Source organism: Selaginella moellendorffii, unplaced genomic scaffold, assembly GCF_000143415.4.
Source record: "Selaginella moellendorffii unplaced genomic scaffold, v1.0 SELMOscaffold_69, whole genome shotgun sequence".
Classification (NCBI taxonomy): Eukaryota; Viridiplantae; Streptophyta; class Lycopodiopsida; order Selaginellales; family Selaginellaceae; genus Selaginella; species Selaginella moellendorffii.
In genome coordinates, this window is record NW_003314330.1 from 56830 (window position 1) to 72909 (window position 16080).

The window sequence follows — 16080 nt, forward strand, 5'->3', positions numbered from 1 at the left end:
GTGGAGCGGCTGGACGAGGATGTCCAGATCGGTTTGCACTCGGAGACGCTGTCTCCTGAGGTGGAAGACTTGACGTCGAGGTTTGCCGAGGGCCGTCGGTGGGAAAGGCTAGACAAGGCCGGCGCCAGCATAGATGGCGTCCGCCAGTTCTACGCTCGCGTGGACGATGAGAGCTGCAAACTAGACGAACTATGCCGGCTGTGCAAAGAGCTGAGGCGGCGCTTCAAAGTCCAGGTGGCGAACAGCAGTGCCAGGGTGATGGAGGTGGCGGAGGAGATGAGGGAGCGGGGCTTGTCCGCGTTTGGGATTCACAGCGGCATGGGCGAGAGGGAGGTGGAGCTTATCAAGCGGAGCGAGCAAAGGTCCGTGATCGTCACAGATCATGGCTGCTCCAAGGGGGCTCGAGATGTGATCAACTTTGAGATGCCACTGTCTCCCGAGGACTACTTTGAGCGTGCTTCCAAGCTCCGGGACCAGGTGACCAAAGTGGTGATTAGTCTTGTTGTGGGGGGGCAAGAGTATGAGCTACTGGATCGCGTGACGAGTCTGTATGGGGTCGACATAGATTTGCTGCCTTCTCAGCCCAAGAGATACCTGTATTATGATGTAGTAATGTGACCATCTTCGTAATCTAGTTTTGAAGAAGGGTCCAGTGTTTTGTGTGCAATCTGAGGTTGGCACCGGCAAATCTTGCAACACTAGAACTCAGGAATTAATCCATGAATTTGCAAACCGGGTGGGATGTTAATGAAGAGCTTAAACTGGTCGATGTTGAAAGAATTGTCTACAGCTTGAGTATTTGAGTCTAGTTGCGGCTCAAGCCGGCATGAAAGACTGATTGTAGAACTGAACAGCTAATGAAGCCTTTTCGCAGTGACACTTACTCTTAAAATTAAAGGTGAAATTTAAGGAAATTTTGCTTCACACAAACCTTTAGGCTAAGTATCAATACTTAAAGGGCACTCACCATTAACTTAGAATTTTTATATTAGAAGATTTTAACTTAATTTTAAATTTTAATGTTATTCTTTTCACATCAATATTGCAGGATTTAGCCTTGACAGTGGTGGTGGTGGCTATTGGCACTACAAAAATAAAGATCTCTATGGAAGAAGAAGGATTCCATAAGCAATAAATCATGAAAATTTCCAAGAATTGAGAGTTTACCTTGTGTGAGAGGGGGAAGTCTCCATGGTTAGGCCACAATCCCTTGCGAACATAGCAATCTGCTAAGCAGATCTACCACATGGTTCCCATTGTGAGATCACCTATTTTGTCTATGAGCACATAAGGTGTGTTGGTGATGGGAAAAATGCATAATACAACACCCCCTCTCTTATGTGGTTGCCCCTTTGCCATGCTCACTCCTCACTTCCTCTCTAGCACACTTAGTCATGCCTTAAATGTTTAATGACTAACTCAAATTTAGTATCGTTAAACTTTAATTAGTAAATGGATATGTTAACGACTATAATTTTATAACTTTGATGGCATAACTGCCACATAGGATACTAGTTAGCTTGTGATCAAGCAAGAGCATGCAATGCTTCTTCCTTTCGGAGCTTCTTCTTCTGAAGAACTAGGGCTAGCTAGGGGAGGTGGGAGCGGTTCATCAAGCACGGAAGACAGCCATGGCACTGCAAGCACCATACAGTGAGAGAGATCGGTGTGCGGACGATCTGCACGTGCAATGGCCGTCCGCCCTCCAGATCCCATGCATCGCCTCAGCGCGACGTAGCGATCGCTCATCCTCCTCGTCCCCGCGCTAATTTTGTTTTGATCTACGTCAGCCCTAATTCTGACGAAGAAATAAAAATACAAAATGAAAAAAATCGAGATTACTCGCGAGATCCACTTGTGTTCGGGAAGGCTTTTAGCAGTGGTCGCCTGAGGTCTGCTCAAGACCAAATCAATGAACTCCAAGAAGTCCTTGCTCTTTGGTTGAGTGAGTGTGGTAAGGATTAGTAGTAATGCTAGTGCTTTTTAGGGGAGTATTGAGATTGCATGGGCTGGAATACCATCTTCTCATAATTTAAAGATTACCTCACAAATTGGGATTTTTATAAGATCCCACTTTGTGGGAGTAGTTTTCCCTGTGGAAGATGAACCAACAGCTTCTTTATAGTGCTATACTCGTTCAAACAAAGAGTGGTCTACTTTCAGCAGCCATCTCATTACCCCTGCCTTCTGGACCTTCTTGGGCCACCTTGGCTTCAACCATGTCCAAGAACATCCTCGCCAGCCGCACAGACTCTGTCCGGTCGGCCTCCCGCAGGTACCCGTCCTTGAACTCGTCCCAAAACTCCATGCCAGGCCGGGGATAGTAGGGATCATTGACAAAGAAGCTGTCGGCGAGTGCGTCCACATTGTTGTTGTGAGGCTTGCACTGGTTGAAATCGAAGCAGGCAAACCCAGGGTCGGAGAAGGTCCTCAGCTCGTCACCACCCACGACGAACTCGATGTCGCGACCATCCAGCCCTGGATTAAAGAAGCGCAAAAGTAACGCATGAATGAAACAGTTACAAAGCTGAAAACACCTGCGAGGTGGTGGATCCTGGCAAGAAGTCTACCCATTTCTTGGGCCAGCGATTCGATTGGCAGCCCCAGCTCCTTGCAACGGTTGGCATCCAGCGGGAAGTTACTGGCATTGAAGAATCGAGACGCCAGGTGCTGGCGTTTCGCACCCAAGTAGATCCGTGCAACGAAGGGCTTGGAGTACCTAGAGTGGAGTGCAGGGAAGAACTTGGCCCTGATGGAATCCGCGAGAGCAGGGGGGACGGGCCAGACTCGCTGCATCGTGTACGCAGCGGGTATATTTGGCAGCAGTGACAAATCCATTCGCAGGCACTCCGCCAGTGATGCGAGAGAAGGGAAGAATTCAACGGGCTTGGGCACCAGAAAGAGGAGATTCTCTGCGCCCTGGCATGCCTTACTTATCTTTTGGTGATTCTCAAACTCATCGAGCAGCTCGGGAAAGCGGCTGGCATCTGCCAAGCACTTGATCGCCACGTTGTTCCGCGATTGCCATACGTAAACTGTGGCAAAGCTCCCCGCTCCCAAGCGCACAATCTCAGTAACTTCTTGTGTCATTCTCTTCTAGTGTTTTAAGAGAATGAACCCTAGGCCAACCTCTTAAGGCGTTAAAATCCCATACGCAATGGAATATTCTCAGATTATTCTCATGGTTCGTGTCGCTTACTATGTCTGGTTTCTATGTAACTTATATTGATTGCTCTGGGAATGCAGCACATGACAGAGCTTGTTGAGGAGGGAAAGCTGAAGGACCTGTAAGCATCAGCCGCTGATATTCATCAAGCACATTCGATTCATCCTACCATCGTTCAAATTGAGTGGTCTCGGAGATCATTGCAGCTTGCAGGTACAAAGCATCGTTATCATTCATGATAGGAAAGTTTTTCTTGCAGGGAGCCCGGGACTGGCAGTGCTATGGTTTTTTTACTCTGGACAACTGAATTGCTTGCTTTCGTCAAGAAGAGGAAGTTGTGAAATGATGGCTTACTAAATCATTGCACAAGGCTTGCAAATCTGGGAATGGGTGAGCATCGATACGGAGCTTTTCTTTGTCGTTACTAAGTTTCTCAACTCAGGAGCTATAGGAGAAACACCCTTGCTACTTGATTTCCAGAGTGGCCAGCTCGTTTCAAAAGGAGGTTAGTCTATTCAGCTCTTATAGTTTTACATTTTGATGGCTCTCTCTATATGGAGAAAGCGTCGACTACCGTTCTTTTCTTCTCTGGATCAACTTAAGGTTTGATATAAATCTTTACTTTCTGTGCTCTAACACTATTAATCTTCGCAGAACGTGGAGGAGTTTTATAACGAAATTTATATCCTTACAAATTACTTAGTGTTCATTTGGGGTCCCTTGCAAGCTGCAATCCTTGCTGTGCCTCACAGGAATCCCCAAGGTGGCAGCCAAGACTACACGAGCACTTTGTTTTGGCAAATTTATGAGGCCGAACAATTCGCACAAGGTTTGCATTTTTTCCATGAAGTTTGCGACTAACTGCCATTCTCTCCTGCAGTTGTTCGAGTTACTGTCAATGCCAGACATCCCAAGCTCGTTTCCTGTAGCAACTCATTCATCAGGTGAGACAATCACTTATAGAGAACTCATTTTGCGTGTTGCACTGTGGATCTCTCACAAGCTCTCTCACTGCCCGATGGTGGAATTTACAACGAGCTCGTGGGAGCATGAGAGCCTAACTTGCTGTGAAACCCTTCAAGATCTTATTGCACGCTGCATCTAAGGTAAGCAAATCTACATTCTCCTCACTCCTTGTTCCAATATTTTCTTCTGAAAAGAGACCGAACACTGGACCATTTACAATCTGAACCGTCCACTGTATAAAATCTGGGCTACTTCTACTCTTGTGTTTCCACCTCCAATATTGCAGCCTCCATTTTCGTTGGTTCCTTGCGATGTACTTTTCAAGCCAGATCAGGATGCAATGCATCAATGTAAGCTCTCATCACCCTTAAACTCGCTGCATCAACACCCTTATCCTTGCATTTTTGGATATATGTCTGGAACCACTGGTTGAATTGCCTTAGAGACTCATGGGGTTGCTAGTGAATGAGATCAAGCTCCACCATCACATGATCTTTGCTCTCTAGTATCTCAAAACAAGTGAGGAAAAGCTTTGTGAGAGACTCAAAGTCAGCTGTCTGTTGTTGTGTAACTGTGAGTTGCCACAAGAGTGTCTGAGCCTGACCAAAAAGTGACAAGTGGAAATATGTCACCTACTGTGTGCGCATCAAGAGCATTCTGTTGTCTTGGGGCTGCCATTGCTCTTGTCTTTCGTTTCCTCACAAGCGGCAAAGAGCAGATTTCTTGTAACTGTCTGTCAGAGAAATGGCCGGTTTTGGAGCGAGTTGACGCCAATATAGAAAATCACGCCTCCCCCTCAGCGTCCCAAGGCAGTTCATGAAGTTCTTTACACATGCAAGCTCTGATCTATCCTTCAGCCTCAAATCCCCTCTAAATTCCCAGATCTGCCAGAAAACAACCCTCTTTCACCTCCTATCTAATCCCCTAAGTCACAAAGATCCCCTAACTCAAGATCAATACCTCTCAATGTCATGGCTTTTCCGAATGTAGCAGAAAGCAAGCCAGGTAGCAATCACAAAAGGCCAAAGACAATCACGCCATTGAAAATGTCATATATTGAAATGCTCCTTTTCTTCCTTTCTCCAAAAAGGGCAATACAAAAGCCTGGTCTCTTTCTCTCTCTCCTTTTATTCCCGTTACGTCCTCAGGATGTTATCCAAGATGTGGTATAAAACAATCAATAATTTCTTCACGAGTTTGGCTTTGCTAGGGCTCATGCAGATTGGAATATATCTATATTAAGTGGGCAGGAATTATAGTAGTGTCCATGGATGACTTGATTCATGTAGAGTTGCAGTGACTAAAAAGCTTTTAGTGAAGCTTAAAATTGCTTTATCAACCTGATTCAATAAGATAGACTTGGGAGAGCTATCATATTGTCTTGGCTTGCAAATAGTTCATGATTGTGCTAATATTTTTTCTCCATTAGGCCAAATTCACAATAGCCATTCTAGCGATATTTAGAAGCATTTTCCCACAACTTATACATCCTCTAGTCAAAGTCTTGCTCACCTCTAAAAATATGAGCTTATGGTTTGAGGAGAAAAATGAGATGGCCACCAAGCCATTTTGTAATCTTGTTGGTAGTCTTCTCTACTTATCCCTGCACATAGCAATAAAAATTGTTCACTACCTTGAAGAGATAAGCACTTGTGGTCTCTTGTACTTAGAAATTCAAGAGACAGGGGAAGCTTAATTCATTTGGATTTGCAAATGCAAATTATCTTGGAGGTCTAGATAGCAGAAAATAAAAAACTGGTAGGTGTTTAAACATGCTTGGGGGAGCAATTAGCTGAACAAGTAAGAAGCATGTGATGGTGGCAACCTCAATGTGTAAAGCAAAATTCATGGCTCTTGCATTAGCGACCAAGGAAGCTACCTGGCTTCGGAATTTTTTTCAAAACTTCGAAGTTGCATAAAAATCCACACCAACTCAACTCTACAATGACAATACCTCAGCTGTGCAACTTGCTCACAATCCTGTACTTCATAGAAGCACAAAACACATTGAGGCCAGATGTCACATGATCAGAGATCACATCATCCACCAGCAATTCCAAACACCTGATTGTTGATATTTTCACTAAAGTTCTGGACAAGCACACACACCACAAACTCAGAAGCATGCTTAGAATGAGGAAAACACTTGGCTGAGGGGGAGAAGTGGGCAGCCAAGCATGTTTTACACTTCTTTGTTTTGCACTATGGCTGCCTTGGCTGACCAAGAGTGTCTTACGCATTGGCTGTCTTGGCTGAGGGGGAGTGTTAGGTACAGCCAAGAGAATGCCAAAAAAACTGGGACAACTGGAGCATCATGAGACACTAGGGACAAAGAGAGTATATAGAGAGTGTGCTTGAAGATACTTTTATTGTGCTCTTTTCTTTGTTCCAGTAACGTGCATGGAGGACGCTAGCTTCTTCATCTTCGATAAGATGTGGGTGAAACCTGACTGGCTCCTGGAATGTAATGATCACGGCCTATTCTGACAATCTGTCAGCTTGTAGCCCATGCCGGCTTGCTGCTTGATGGTGTTGACAACTATGGTTCCATAGAGACGGACTTTGGCATAACATATGAGTGCATTATCAATCTTCTTTTGCGATCCGGAATGCTGCGGCAAGCCGAGGAGCTCGCCGTTTGGGCCGGGATGCTCAGCCTGGAGGATAATTCTCGCTGCATGTAAGAGTCATGGCGATGCTAAGAGAGCGGAATGCCTCGGCAAGCAGGTTGATTGAGGCTTAGCGCAAAGTTCCTGCTCCTACTTTTCTTGCCACTGGAGAAATGAGTGAGTACTCATAACACTTTCTGACATGGCAGAAGTGGAGCTCCAGAGAGTCTGGGATTGTTCGTGAATGCTGCGGCCGGGATGGTCCCTGTGGTATTTCCCCAGATAGAAAGTTGCTTTAGAGATTCATAAATCGCAGATTGGGCAGCTTCAGCATCGATTCAGGAACTTCACCGGTGAGTTCGTTCAATGACAAGTCCAGAGACTCCAGCGACGTTGCGTTTCCAATGCTTGCTGGAATGCTACCTTTGAGCTCGTTGTCCGAGACTCTGAAGTTGTACCCGTGAGGTAGGACCAGCTGTTACTCGGAGGTGGAGGGATCTGACCATGTTGTGATGTGAAAAAGGATGGACATAACACTCATGAGCTCGTTCATTGTCTTTTTTTACATGACTCAATCATGACCACGTGGACGTGCCACGTCAGCTGATCGAGACTGACATCTCGACACTCCCACTCTGGCTTGATCAGCTGAGAGGATGGACTACCCCTCCCACTCAGCCGAAACAGATGGAGAGCAGACTCCCAGTGCAGCGCGATGGCGTTCAAAGGAGTCTCGAGCCAATGCCTCGGTGGGGCAATATTCCAGCAGCAACTTTCCAATCTCGATGTGTTTCGTCCGAGAATGGAAGCGTGGATTGGCGGCTAGTGCAAGAGCACTTTGGTTGTCCGAGAACAGCACCATAGGGCCGGTGCAAGCAAGAATCTGGGGCAGGTCACGGCAGAACTGGGTCAACCAAATCGCTTCTTTGTTAGGGCAATGTACTCCTGCCTCTGTCGACACCAGCGGCCGGCGCTTACTGCTCCAGGACACAGCAGCCCCATGGAGCAAGAACGCATACCCGGAGGTAGAGCGCCTTGAGTCCTGGTCGCCCGCCCAGTCCGCATCCGAGTATCCATGAAGTTCCTGTGACACAGCAGCGCTATAGTGAAGCTGCAAATGCAAGGTACCTCGAACGTAGCGGAAAATCTGCTTCACAGCTTGCCAATGTGCAGGTCCGGGGTTCTCGAGGAACTGGGAGACCATCCCAACAGCATAGGCGAGATCTGGTCGTGTTCCCAGCATCAAATAAACAAGACTTCCCACAGCTTGACGATATGGCACCGTGGACATGTACTCGCGTTCTTCCTCTGTGACAGGGGCCATGTCACGGCTGAGTTTGTGATTGACCTCAAGAGGTGTGGCCACGGGAGAGCAGTCCAGCATATTGAAGCGTTCCAAGATCTCCCTTGCATAATGAGCTTGTGTCAAACTCAAGGTGCGTGCTCCTCGACTGTGTAAAATTTGGATGCCAAGGAAATGGCAAAGCTCGCCCAGGCCAGACATCTCAAATTCTTCACTCAGCTTCTTTTTCATCTCGTCCAGCAGGTGGCGGGTTTTTGCACCGAGAATGCAGTCGTCAACGTACACAGCAACCAGGAGAAAATCGTCACCACACTTGTACAGGTACACGTTTCCTTCCACTGCAAGAGGAACACACCCCAGGCTCTTGAAGAACACATCAATGCGTTCAAACCAAACCCTCGGGGATTGTTTAAGCCCATACAGGGCGCGATTCATCTTGCAAATAAGATGTTCCTCACCAGGTTTGACGAATCCAGGTGGTTGCGTGATGTAGACCTCCTCGTTCAACTTGCTATGCAGGAAAGCAGTGCGAATGTCCAACTGGTGCAGTTCCAGGTTGTACTTGGCAGCCAGTGCAAGGATCACTCGCGCAGAGGTCAACTTCACAACTGGTGAGTACGTCTCCATGTATTCCAAACCTGGAATCTGGCTGAATCCCCGTGCGACAAACCTGGCCTTGAACTTTGCTACAGTTCCATCAGGTTTGTACTTGACTGTGTAAATCCATTTCGTCACAAGGTGAGCACCTTCAGGTAAAGTTGTCTTTGTCATTGTATTGTTTCGCTCATGCAAATGCATTTCAGCATTCATGGCATGAGGTCCAGCTAATGCTTTGTCAACATTCGCTGGAATGGGGATTCGCTTTGGATTAGCAGCCACGAAGTTAGTCTGGTGTGTTCCTTTCTTTTTAATTTTTCCAAAACTAAAGAAGGGACAAGATTGCTCAGCTTCCAGTTGCAGCCGCAATGGTACGGGAACTCGAGCAGAGCGCCAAGGTTCAGGACGTGCTGGAGGGTGGATCACAGGTGGTGGAACAAGTGGAGAGTCTGGGAGAGCTCCCACTGAAGTTGGCAACCTGCTTCCAGCTCCCACTGAAGGTGATGATCCACGTCCAGCTCCCACTGAAGATGAGCCGAGGAAGAACTCAGGAGCAGCTTGAAATTCCTCGTCGCCCTTGAAGTAAGTGTTCATCAGCTCTTCAGAGAAGCTAGGTGTTCTCACTGGAGGAGCTTCTGGCAGAGGTGTAGCTGGAGGGTGTGGTGGCAGTGCTGGAGGAACCACCACGTTACCACCAGCAGGAGCAAGAGGCAGCAACGGGACTTGAGAAGGAGCTGTAGTCTCGTGAATTGTGTCCACCAGCTGGAGTTCCATGAAAGTAGGAGCAGGAACTTCAGCGCGATCCTTGTACAGCTTGCTCTCATCAAAGAGCACGTCCATCTTTGAGAGAATAAAGGTGATATCCTTTCATGCCTTCCAAATATCTGAGGAAAATGGATGGCTCAGCCTTTGACTCCAGCTTTCGGTGTTGCTTTTGTGGAACGTGTGCGTAGGCAAAACAGCCAAAAATGCGGAGATGATCGTAACCCAAGTGCGTGACTAGTCCAAAGTTCATAAGGAGTAGTCTTCTCAGGCAGGGCACGTGCTGGCAACCAGTTTCGAACATAAACAGCCGTGTTAACTGCCTCTCCCCAGAAAGCAGCCGGCATTCCCGCGTGAAGCAGCATACAGCATGCAGCTTCTATGATGGTGCGATTCACCCTCTCGGCAGCACCATTCTGGGCATGTGCATCAGGGACAGCATACTGGCGCTGGATCCCAGCTTCAGCACAAAACGTCTCTAATTCTCCAGAGACGAATTCTCCTCCACAATCACAGCGGAGCACATGAACTAAACAGCCGTGTAGATTTTCTACCAAAGCCTTGTATTGGCTAAAACAGGAGAATACTTCTGACTTGTGAGCCAGCAGGTACACGATCAGGTACCGCGTGTAATCATCCAGGAAGGTGACTACGTAACGTTTGCCTCCCAAAGATTCAACCATAATCGAACAAACGTCCGAGTGTACCAACTCAAGAACAGAACTTGCTCGAGAATGAGAAATCTGTGGAAAAGGAAAAACGTGGTGTTTTCCACCAACACAAGCTTCTCAGAAGGGCAGCGCGCTCCCAGGCGCCACAGGAACATCCACCTTTTTTAGCTGTTGCTCGTTCACGTGACCAAGGCGCTGGTGCCAGGTTGCAAGTGTCGGTGGAACCCGAGCCATCAGCGCCACAGGTGGAAGGATCACGTGAGCATCCAGGCGGTAGAGCGTATCAACTGGAACTCCAAAAGCGACCTTGTCTCCAGTCTCGGCATCCAGCACGAACGCTCCCTGTGCTGTGAACAGAGTATCGAAGCCTACTTGAGCAGCAGTTCCAATCGACAGCAGCGTGTGTGTAAGTCCCGGAACATAAGACACAGGATAGATCTCCCGGATTTCTCCAGAAGAGAGCTGAACCCTGATTGTTCCTTTGCCTAGCACGTCGTGAGCAGAGGAGTCACCGAGTCCCATGGCGTCACTCTCACACGGTTCTTGGTAGTCAAAAAACAAGGAAGCCATGGGCGTCATATGGAATGACGCTCCAGAATCCAGCCACAGCTCTGGTCCGAGCACGGGCTGGTGGCTGCTGCTTGCAGAGCGAGCCATCAAGAGCTTACGAGGAGTCCCAGAGCCCTTGTCTTTGTTTCCTTTGTCTTTGTTCTTGGCAGCTTTAGCACGATCAACTTTCTTCTTCTTGCAATCCCTCGCCAAGTGTCCAGGTTTGTGGCAATAGTGACAAATGCCACGAAAACCAGTGTCGTTCGGCTGAGCTTGAGAGGACGAGGATGATCCTCCCGCAGCGCCAGCATAAAGCAAGGAAGATTTGGCTGACCTTCATCTTGCGTTCCTCTTCAATTAGGGCACCCACGACGTTCATGGCCATGTGAGATAGAACAGATGCGAGCGTGCTAAACGCAGGCGTGACGGTTGCAAGCCGCAACGCCCTGGCGCGATCGTCCGTGACAGGAGACCCAATTCAGATATTAGCTCTCGAATCCGTCCCACGTACACATCAATGGTTTCAGTTTCCATGTGAAGCGCCAAGAATTGTTGATTCAGCAACATGGAAGAATTTGCGGTTTGGGCCACGAAGATCGTGCGAAGCGACGTCCAGATTTCAGCAGCGGTCTTGGTGAGATCAATCAGCGGCAAGAATTCATCGCTCAATCCCAAGCCAATGACGGTGATGGCTTGCTGATTGCGAAAATCCCAATCTGATTGTAGCGTCTGCTCAGCGGGACGAGGCTCAGTCCCATCAACGATGTTCCACGCTCGTTTCGCAGAGAGGATCAGCCTGATTCTTGTCGCCCATGTGAAGAAATTCGTGCCACTGAATTTCTCCACCTTCTCTGTGGAAGCCACGAGAACTTGAGCAGCAACCGGTGGCGGCGGCGGTGGTGGGGGCAGCGCCATGACAGCAACGTCAAATCAACCAACCACGAAATCCGATACCATGTTGTGATGTGAAAAGGGATGGTCATGAGCTCGTTCTCTTTTTACATGACTCAAGGGACATGACTCATGACCACGTGGACATGCCACGTCAGCTGATCGATACTACGTTCCCACTCTCTGTCAATGCTTTCGCCATTGGACGCGATCCAAGTATCTGGGAACGCCCCACAGAGTTCATGCCCGAGAGATTCCTTGGGAGATCAGTGGATTTCAAGGGCCAGCACTTCGATCTCATACCATTTGGATTGGGGCGGAGGATGTGTCCTGGGATGCCACTCGCATTGAAAGCTCTTGAGCTGCTCCATGGATTTTATTGGAGTTTCCCTCCCAGAGAGATCCAAACTCTAAGTCTCCTCTAAAACTCCTGGCAGATCCAAACTCTAAGTCTCCTCTAAAACTCCTGGCAGTTCCAAGACATTCAACGTCTGTTTATGCTACTGTTAAATAATGTGGACATGTAGACATATTTTCTAAAATAAACGTTGTTTCTTAATAAATCGGCAGGACTCATCTAGTGTGCTGTTCGCCACTGTTACCATGGAAGGCCTTCAGCAGTAGCTTGCTTTCAAGGCTTCCAAAGGTAATCGGCAGTGCAAGTTTACTTGTTGCTCCTCAGGCCTTTCTAGCTCCATGCTCTGGAAAGAGATGAGGTCGCGAATAGCGCATTGTATCATGCTGTTGACCACACCAATCAACTCCACAAACAAAATTCATACAATCTGGGCGATGGATTCATCTGAAATACCATGCAAGCAAGCAGCCATTTGAAATTTCTATGTAGTTCTCGCATTCTGCATTTTGCTTTACACACTGCCAAGGAAAAAAATGCCACTGCGGAGCTCCCCACGACATCAAGCCACCTTCACCAGCACGCCAACTGCCACCTTTTAGAATTTTCTTCTAGAGGATAAAGCTCTTGAATGACTTGGCATATGGATTTGATTGAAGCTTTTGGGGAGATCCAAAATCCTGATGCTTGCTTTGAGCTGTTAAAGTCTTGTGGGAGCAGTGGCTTGGTGGGTTCATTTATCGGTCACGCTATGACTGCCGACCTGTCAAACTTTTCAGCATGCATACGTAGGTAATAATCAGATGAAGTTTGTTTTTAAAGCCTAAAAATGGTCCAAATTAAAATTAAAAATTTATTATGCTAGTAATAATATAGTACATTTATTTATCACAAATTCCATGTTTTATTATGATTTTGAGAGTTGTGCACTTTAATGAAAATGGGCTTCTTTGGAGACAATGGTGCTTGGCACTAATCCTAGCTTTAAATACATGACTAGTCCACAGAGTGCTTTCCCAACAAGATGAATCCCATGAAGTTGTTATTGTTCCTCCATAAGGCAGTGAACCCCATGATTAGTTAGAAGAGTAGCAACAGAAGCAATGTCAACTCAGTTCAGAACACCATTACTTAACGTAGCGACACAAAGGGCTTTTGCAAACTTTGCTCAGTTAGTGTTTGTGATTTCGACTGATCCAGTAAGGGGTTATGTACCTTTTAATCCAGCGAAGTCTAATTTCTTGGCGACTCACCATCAAGCTGACACCGCCGTTGCCACATGCTTTTACTTGGGATTTTTTTTGGAAACTTCTCCTGCAAACTTGGACTGACCCATTCAACTTATTGAACTGCTAGCGACATGCATACGTAGGTAATAATCAAATCAAGTTTGAATTATTCAGAGTTTAGTGCCGAATTCATGTACGCATGAAATAGTATTATGACAAGTATGCAAGCAGAAGACTTGGTGATTAAACTGTTAATCATCAACTTTGCAGTTTTCAAGAGTTTAGTGACAGCAAAGCAGAATCTTCAAATGAAAAGTCGACGATTCTGATTTGTGTCATGATAACAATACTTTTCCTATATATAAGTATGCCCCTTTCCAAAAAAATCAAGCTAATGGAGTCGACATTGCTTCTCTTGCTTCTCTTGTTTCTGATAATGGGCTTCACTGCCTTAAGGAGGAACAATAACAACTTGCCCCCATCTCCAGGATGGGCAATTCCACTTGTTGGCCACCTCTATCTCGTTGGGATGCAAGCACACAGATCTTTGCAAGCACTCTCGCAAAAGTGTGGACCAATCATGTATTTGAAGCTGGGATTAGTACCAAGCATCATTGTCTCCAGTCCAGAGATGGCAAAAGAAGCGCTCAAGGACAATGGCTTGGCCTTTGCTTCGAGGCCATATCTTTTGATCAATGAGCTTGTAGGCTACAACTCTGTGGGAATTGGAATACGCTATGGCGAGCATACGAAGCGGTTGCGAAAGATTTGCACTGTGGAGTTCCTCACAACCCAGAGAATAGATTCTTTTTCTTGGGTGAGATCGGAAGAATTGTCCAGAGCCTTTCGCGTTTTGCTAAAGTCGAGGGAGAGAAAAGCGGCAGTAAACTTGCGAGAGCTTTTGTCAACTTTCACATTCAACGCAGTGACAGAGATTTTGATGAGCAGGAGATTCTTTGGCGATGCTTCCAAAGGAGATGCAGACTCCATAAAGTTCAGGAGATCTATACACCAGAGCTTAAGTCTGGCCATCAAGTTCCACATCACAGAGTTTGTTCCAGCCTACTTGAGAGGATTCCTTGAGTGGCTTGATCCCTCCATCCCTCACTTCAAGAAGTTGCATGAGATTCAAGATAGGTTCTTGCAAAAAGTACTTGAGGAACACAAGGAATCACGCCAGAGTACCAAAGATTTCATGGATATCATGCTAGAGAACTTCAAGGAGGAAGGGTCAGGAGGGGAAAACGTTGTCAAAGCTGTTATAACAGTAAGTCTGGAGCATCCAAAATGATCAAACTACATTAATTTGTCTTCTGTTCAAATAACAGGATCTAATTCTGGCATCAGACTCGACTGGAGTAGCTGCTGAATGGGCGATGGCACAACTTCTTCACAACCCCTCTGTTATGGAGAAAGCCCAGATCGAGCTCAATCTTGTCGTGGGTCCAAACCGCCTAGTCGAAGAGTCCGATTTCTCAAAGCTGGAGTATTTTCAAGCTATTATCAAGGAAACTATGAGACTTTGCCCTCCAGGTCCACTCCTCATCCCTCGCAGCTCGGATGAAGCTTGCAAGATTGGTGGCTATCACATCCCCAAAGGCTCTACGTTGTTTATCAATGCTTTTGCCATGGGACGCGACCCAAGAATCTGGGAACACCCCACGAAGTTTATGCCCGAGAGATTCCTTGGAAGCTCGACGGACATCAAGGGCCAGCATTTCGAGCTCATACCGTTTGGATCAGGGCGGAGGATTTGCCCCGGGATGCCACTGGGACTGAGGACTCTCCAGTTGATACTGTCAAATTTACTCCATGGTTTTGATTGGAGCTTCGTCCAGGGAAAAGTTTATACTCTAGAGGATACTTTTGAGACTGCGTTGCTGCTCAAGATTCCTTTGGAGGTAATGGCAACTCCAAGGCACTCCTTGGATGTATATAAAGTATTCTAAACTGTGATTTAGAAGAACATAATGTATTTGCGTATAGATTTGATATTTGTCATGGCTGTTCTTCTAAAGTCTTTGAAACCAGGTTACTCTGATGATCGCATAAGGGAGCAAAACTACTTTGCCAGTCTTCTCAAATCTTGCACAGACTCAAGAAATCTCCAGCAAGGCAGGCAAATTCACACTCGAATTCTAGAGCTTCCAGATCTTTACCTTTGCAACCTCCTCGTTCTCATGTATGGAAGGCGTGGCAGCATTGCAGATGCCCAGGCGGTGTTTGTGTCCATCGCTAATCCCAATGATTTCTCCTGGAACATCTTGTTTGGTATATATGCCCAGAATGGGCGTTTGCAGCAAGCCAAGAACGGCTAGATCGAGCCAAAGAGATGTTCCATGCAACGCCTTGAAAGGACACTTCCTCTTGGAATGGAATGATGCATGCATTTCGTCAGGCTGGACAGGTCGACACTGCGAGAGAGATTTCTGACACCATGCCTCAGAAAGACGTCGTGGGTTATTTCAGCTTATACCCAGAACGGGCATCTTGAAGAAGCCGGGACCTTGTGTTTGAGAATGCCAAATTCAAATGTGATCACTTTCAACACAATGATTTTACAAGCTTGATCGTGTGAAGAATTTGTTTGATTCAATGCCGGAAAGGGATTTGGTGACATGGGGCAAGCTCTTGACACATGCTTAGAAGAAAAACCTCTTAAACGCAGAGTTGTTCAAAAGCATGCCGAGATGACATTCTGTTAATGAACGTGATGATCAATGCTTATGTTTTGGCCAGCTTGATTTTTACTTTCTATGTATTATAAAAATGTAGCTTCATGGACGTTTGTTCTTTCTGCATTTGCTCAAGCATTGGAGAAAAATTGAATTTCATGATTGATGAAATTAGATTATAAAGTTTCATAATATATTTTCATTATCATTGCCACATTGCAGACATAAAATGCCACATCGGAAGAAATCTGGATCGTTAATTATATTGAAATTTAAACCATTTGTCGCTAGGATCTAGGTTGATTGC

General features: G+C 46.5%; 2 protein-coding genes across 2 annotated transcripts; one reads left to right on the forward strand and one right to left on the reverse strand.

Annotated features, from left to right (window-relative positions):
* Window positions 1–2137: 2137 nt before the first annotated feature.
* LOC9653386 lies at window positions 2138–3090 on the reverse strand. Its single transcript, XM_024659516.1, has 2 exons — window positions 2571–3090; window positions 2138–2478 (listed from the first exon to the last, which is right to left on the reverse strand). The coding sequence occupies exons 1-2, from the start codon at window positions 3088–3090 to the stop codon at window positions 2138–2140; spliced, it is 861 nt and encodes a 286-aa protein (XP_024515284.1).
* Window positions 3091–13514: 10424 nt separating this feature from the next.
* On the forward strand, window positions 13515–15071 carry LOC9653785 (flavonoid 3'-monooxygenase). The gene is made up of 2 exons (XM_024659586.1): window positions 13515–14365; window positions 14427–15071. The coding sequence occupies exons 1-2, from the start codon at window positions 13535–13537 to the stop codon at window positions 15045–15047; spliced, it is 1452 nt and encodes a 483-aa protein (XP_024515354.1). The 5' UTR covers window positions 13515–13534; the 3' UTR covers window positions 15048–15071.
* The last annotated feature ends 1009 nt before the right edge of the window (window positions 15072–16080 follow it).

Bases quoted from the DNA above. Each gene is read 5' to 3' on its own strand.
- LOC9653386 (XM_024659516.1), bottom strand. From the start codon at position 3,090: ATGACACAAGAAGTTACTGAGATTGTGCGCTTGGGAGCGGGGAGCTTT. The intron at 2,479-2,570 runs GTAGACTTCTTG...TCTTTAATCCAG, and splicing joins ATCGCTGGCCCAAGAAATGG to GGCTGGATGGTCGCGACATC.
- LOC9653785 (XM_024659586.1), top strand. From the start codon at position 13,535: ATGGGCTTCACTGCCTTAAGGAGGAACAATAACAACTTGCCCCCATCT. The intron at 14,366-14,426 runs GTAAGTCTGGAG...TTCAAATAACAG, and splicing joins TTGTCAAAGCTGTTATAACA to GATCTAATTCTGGCATCAGA.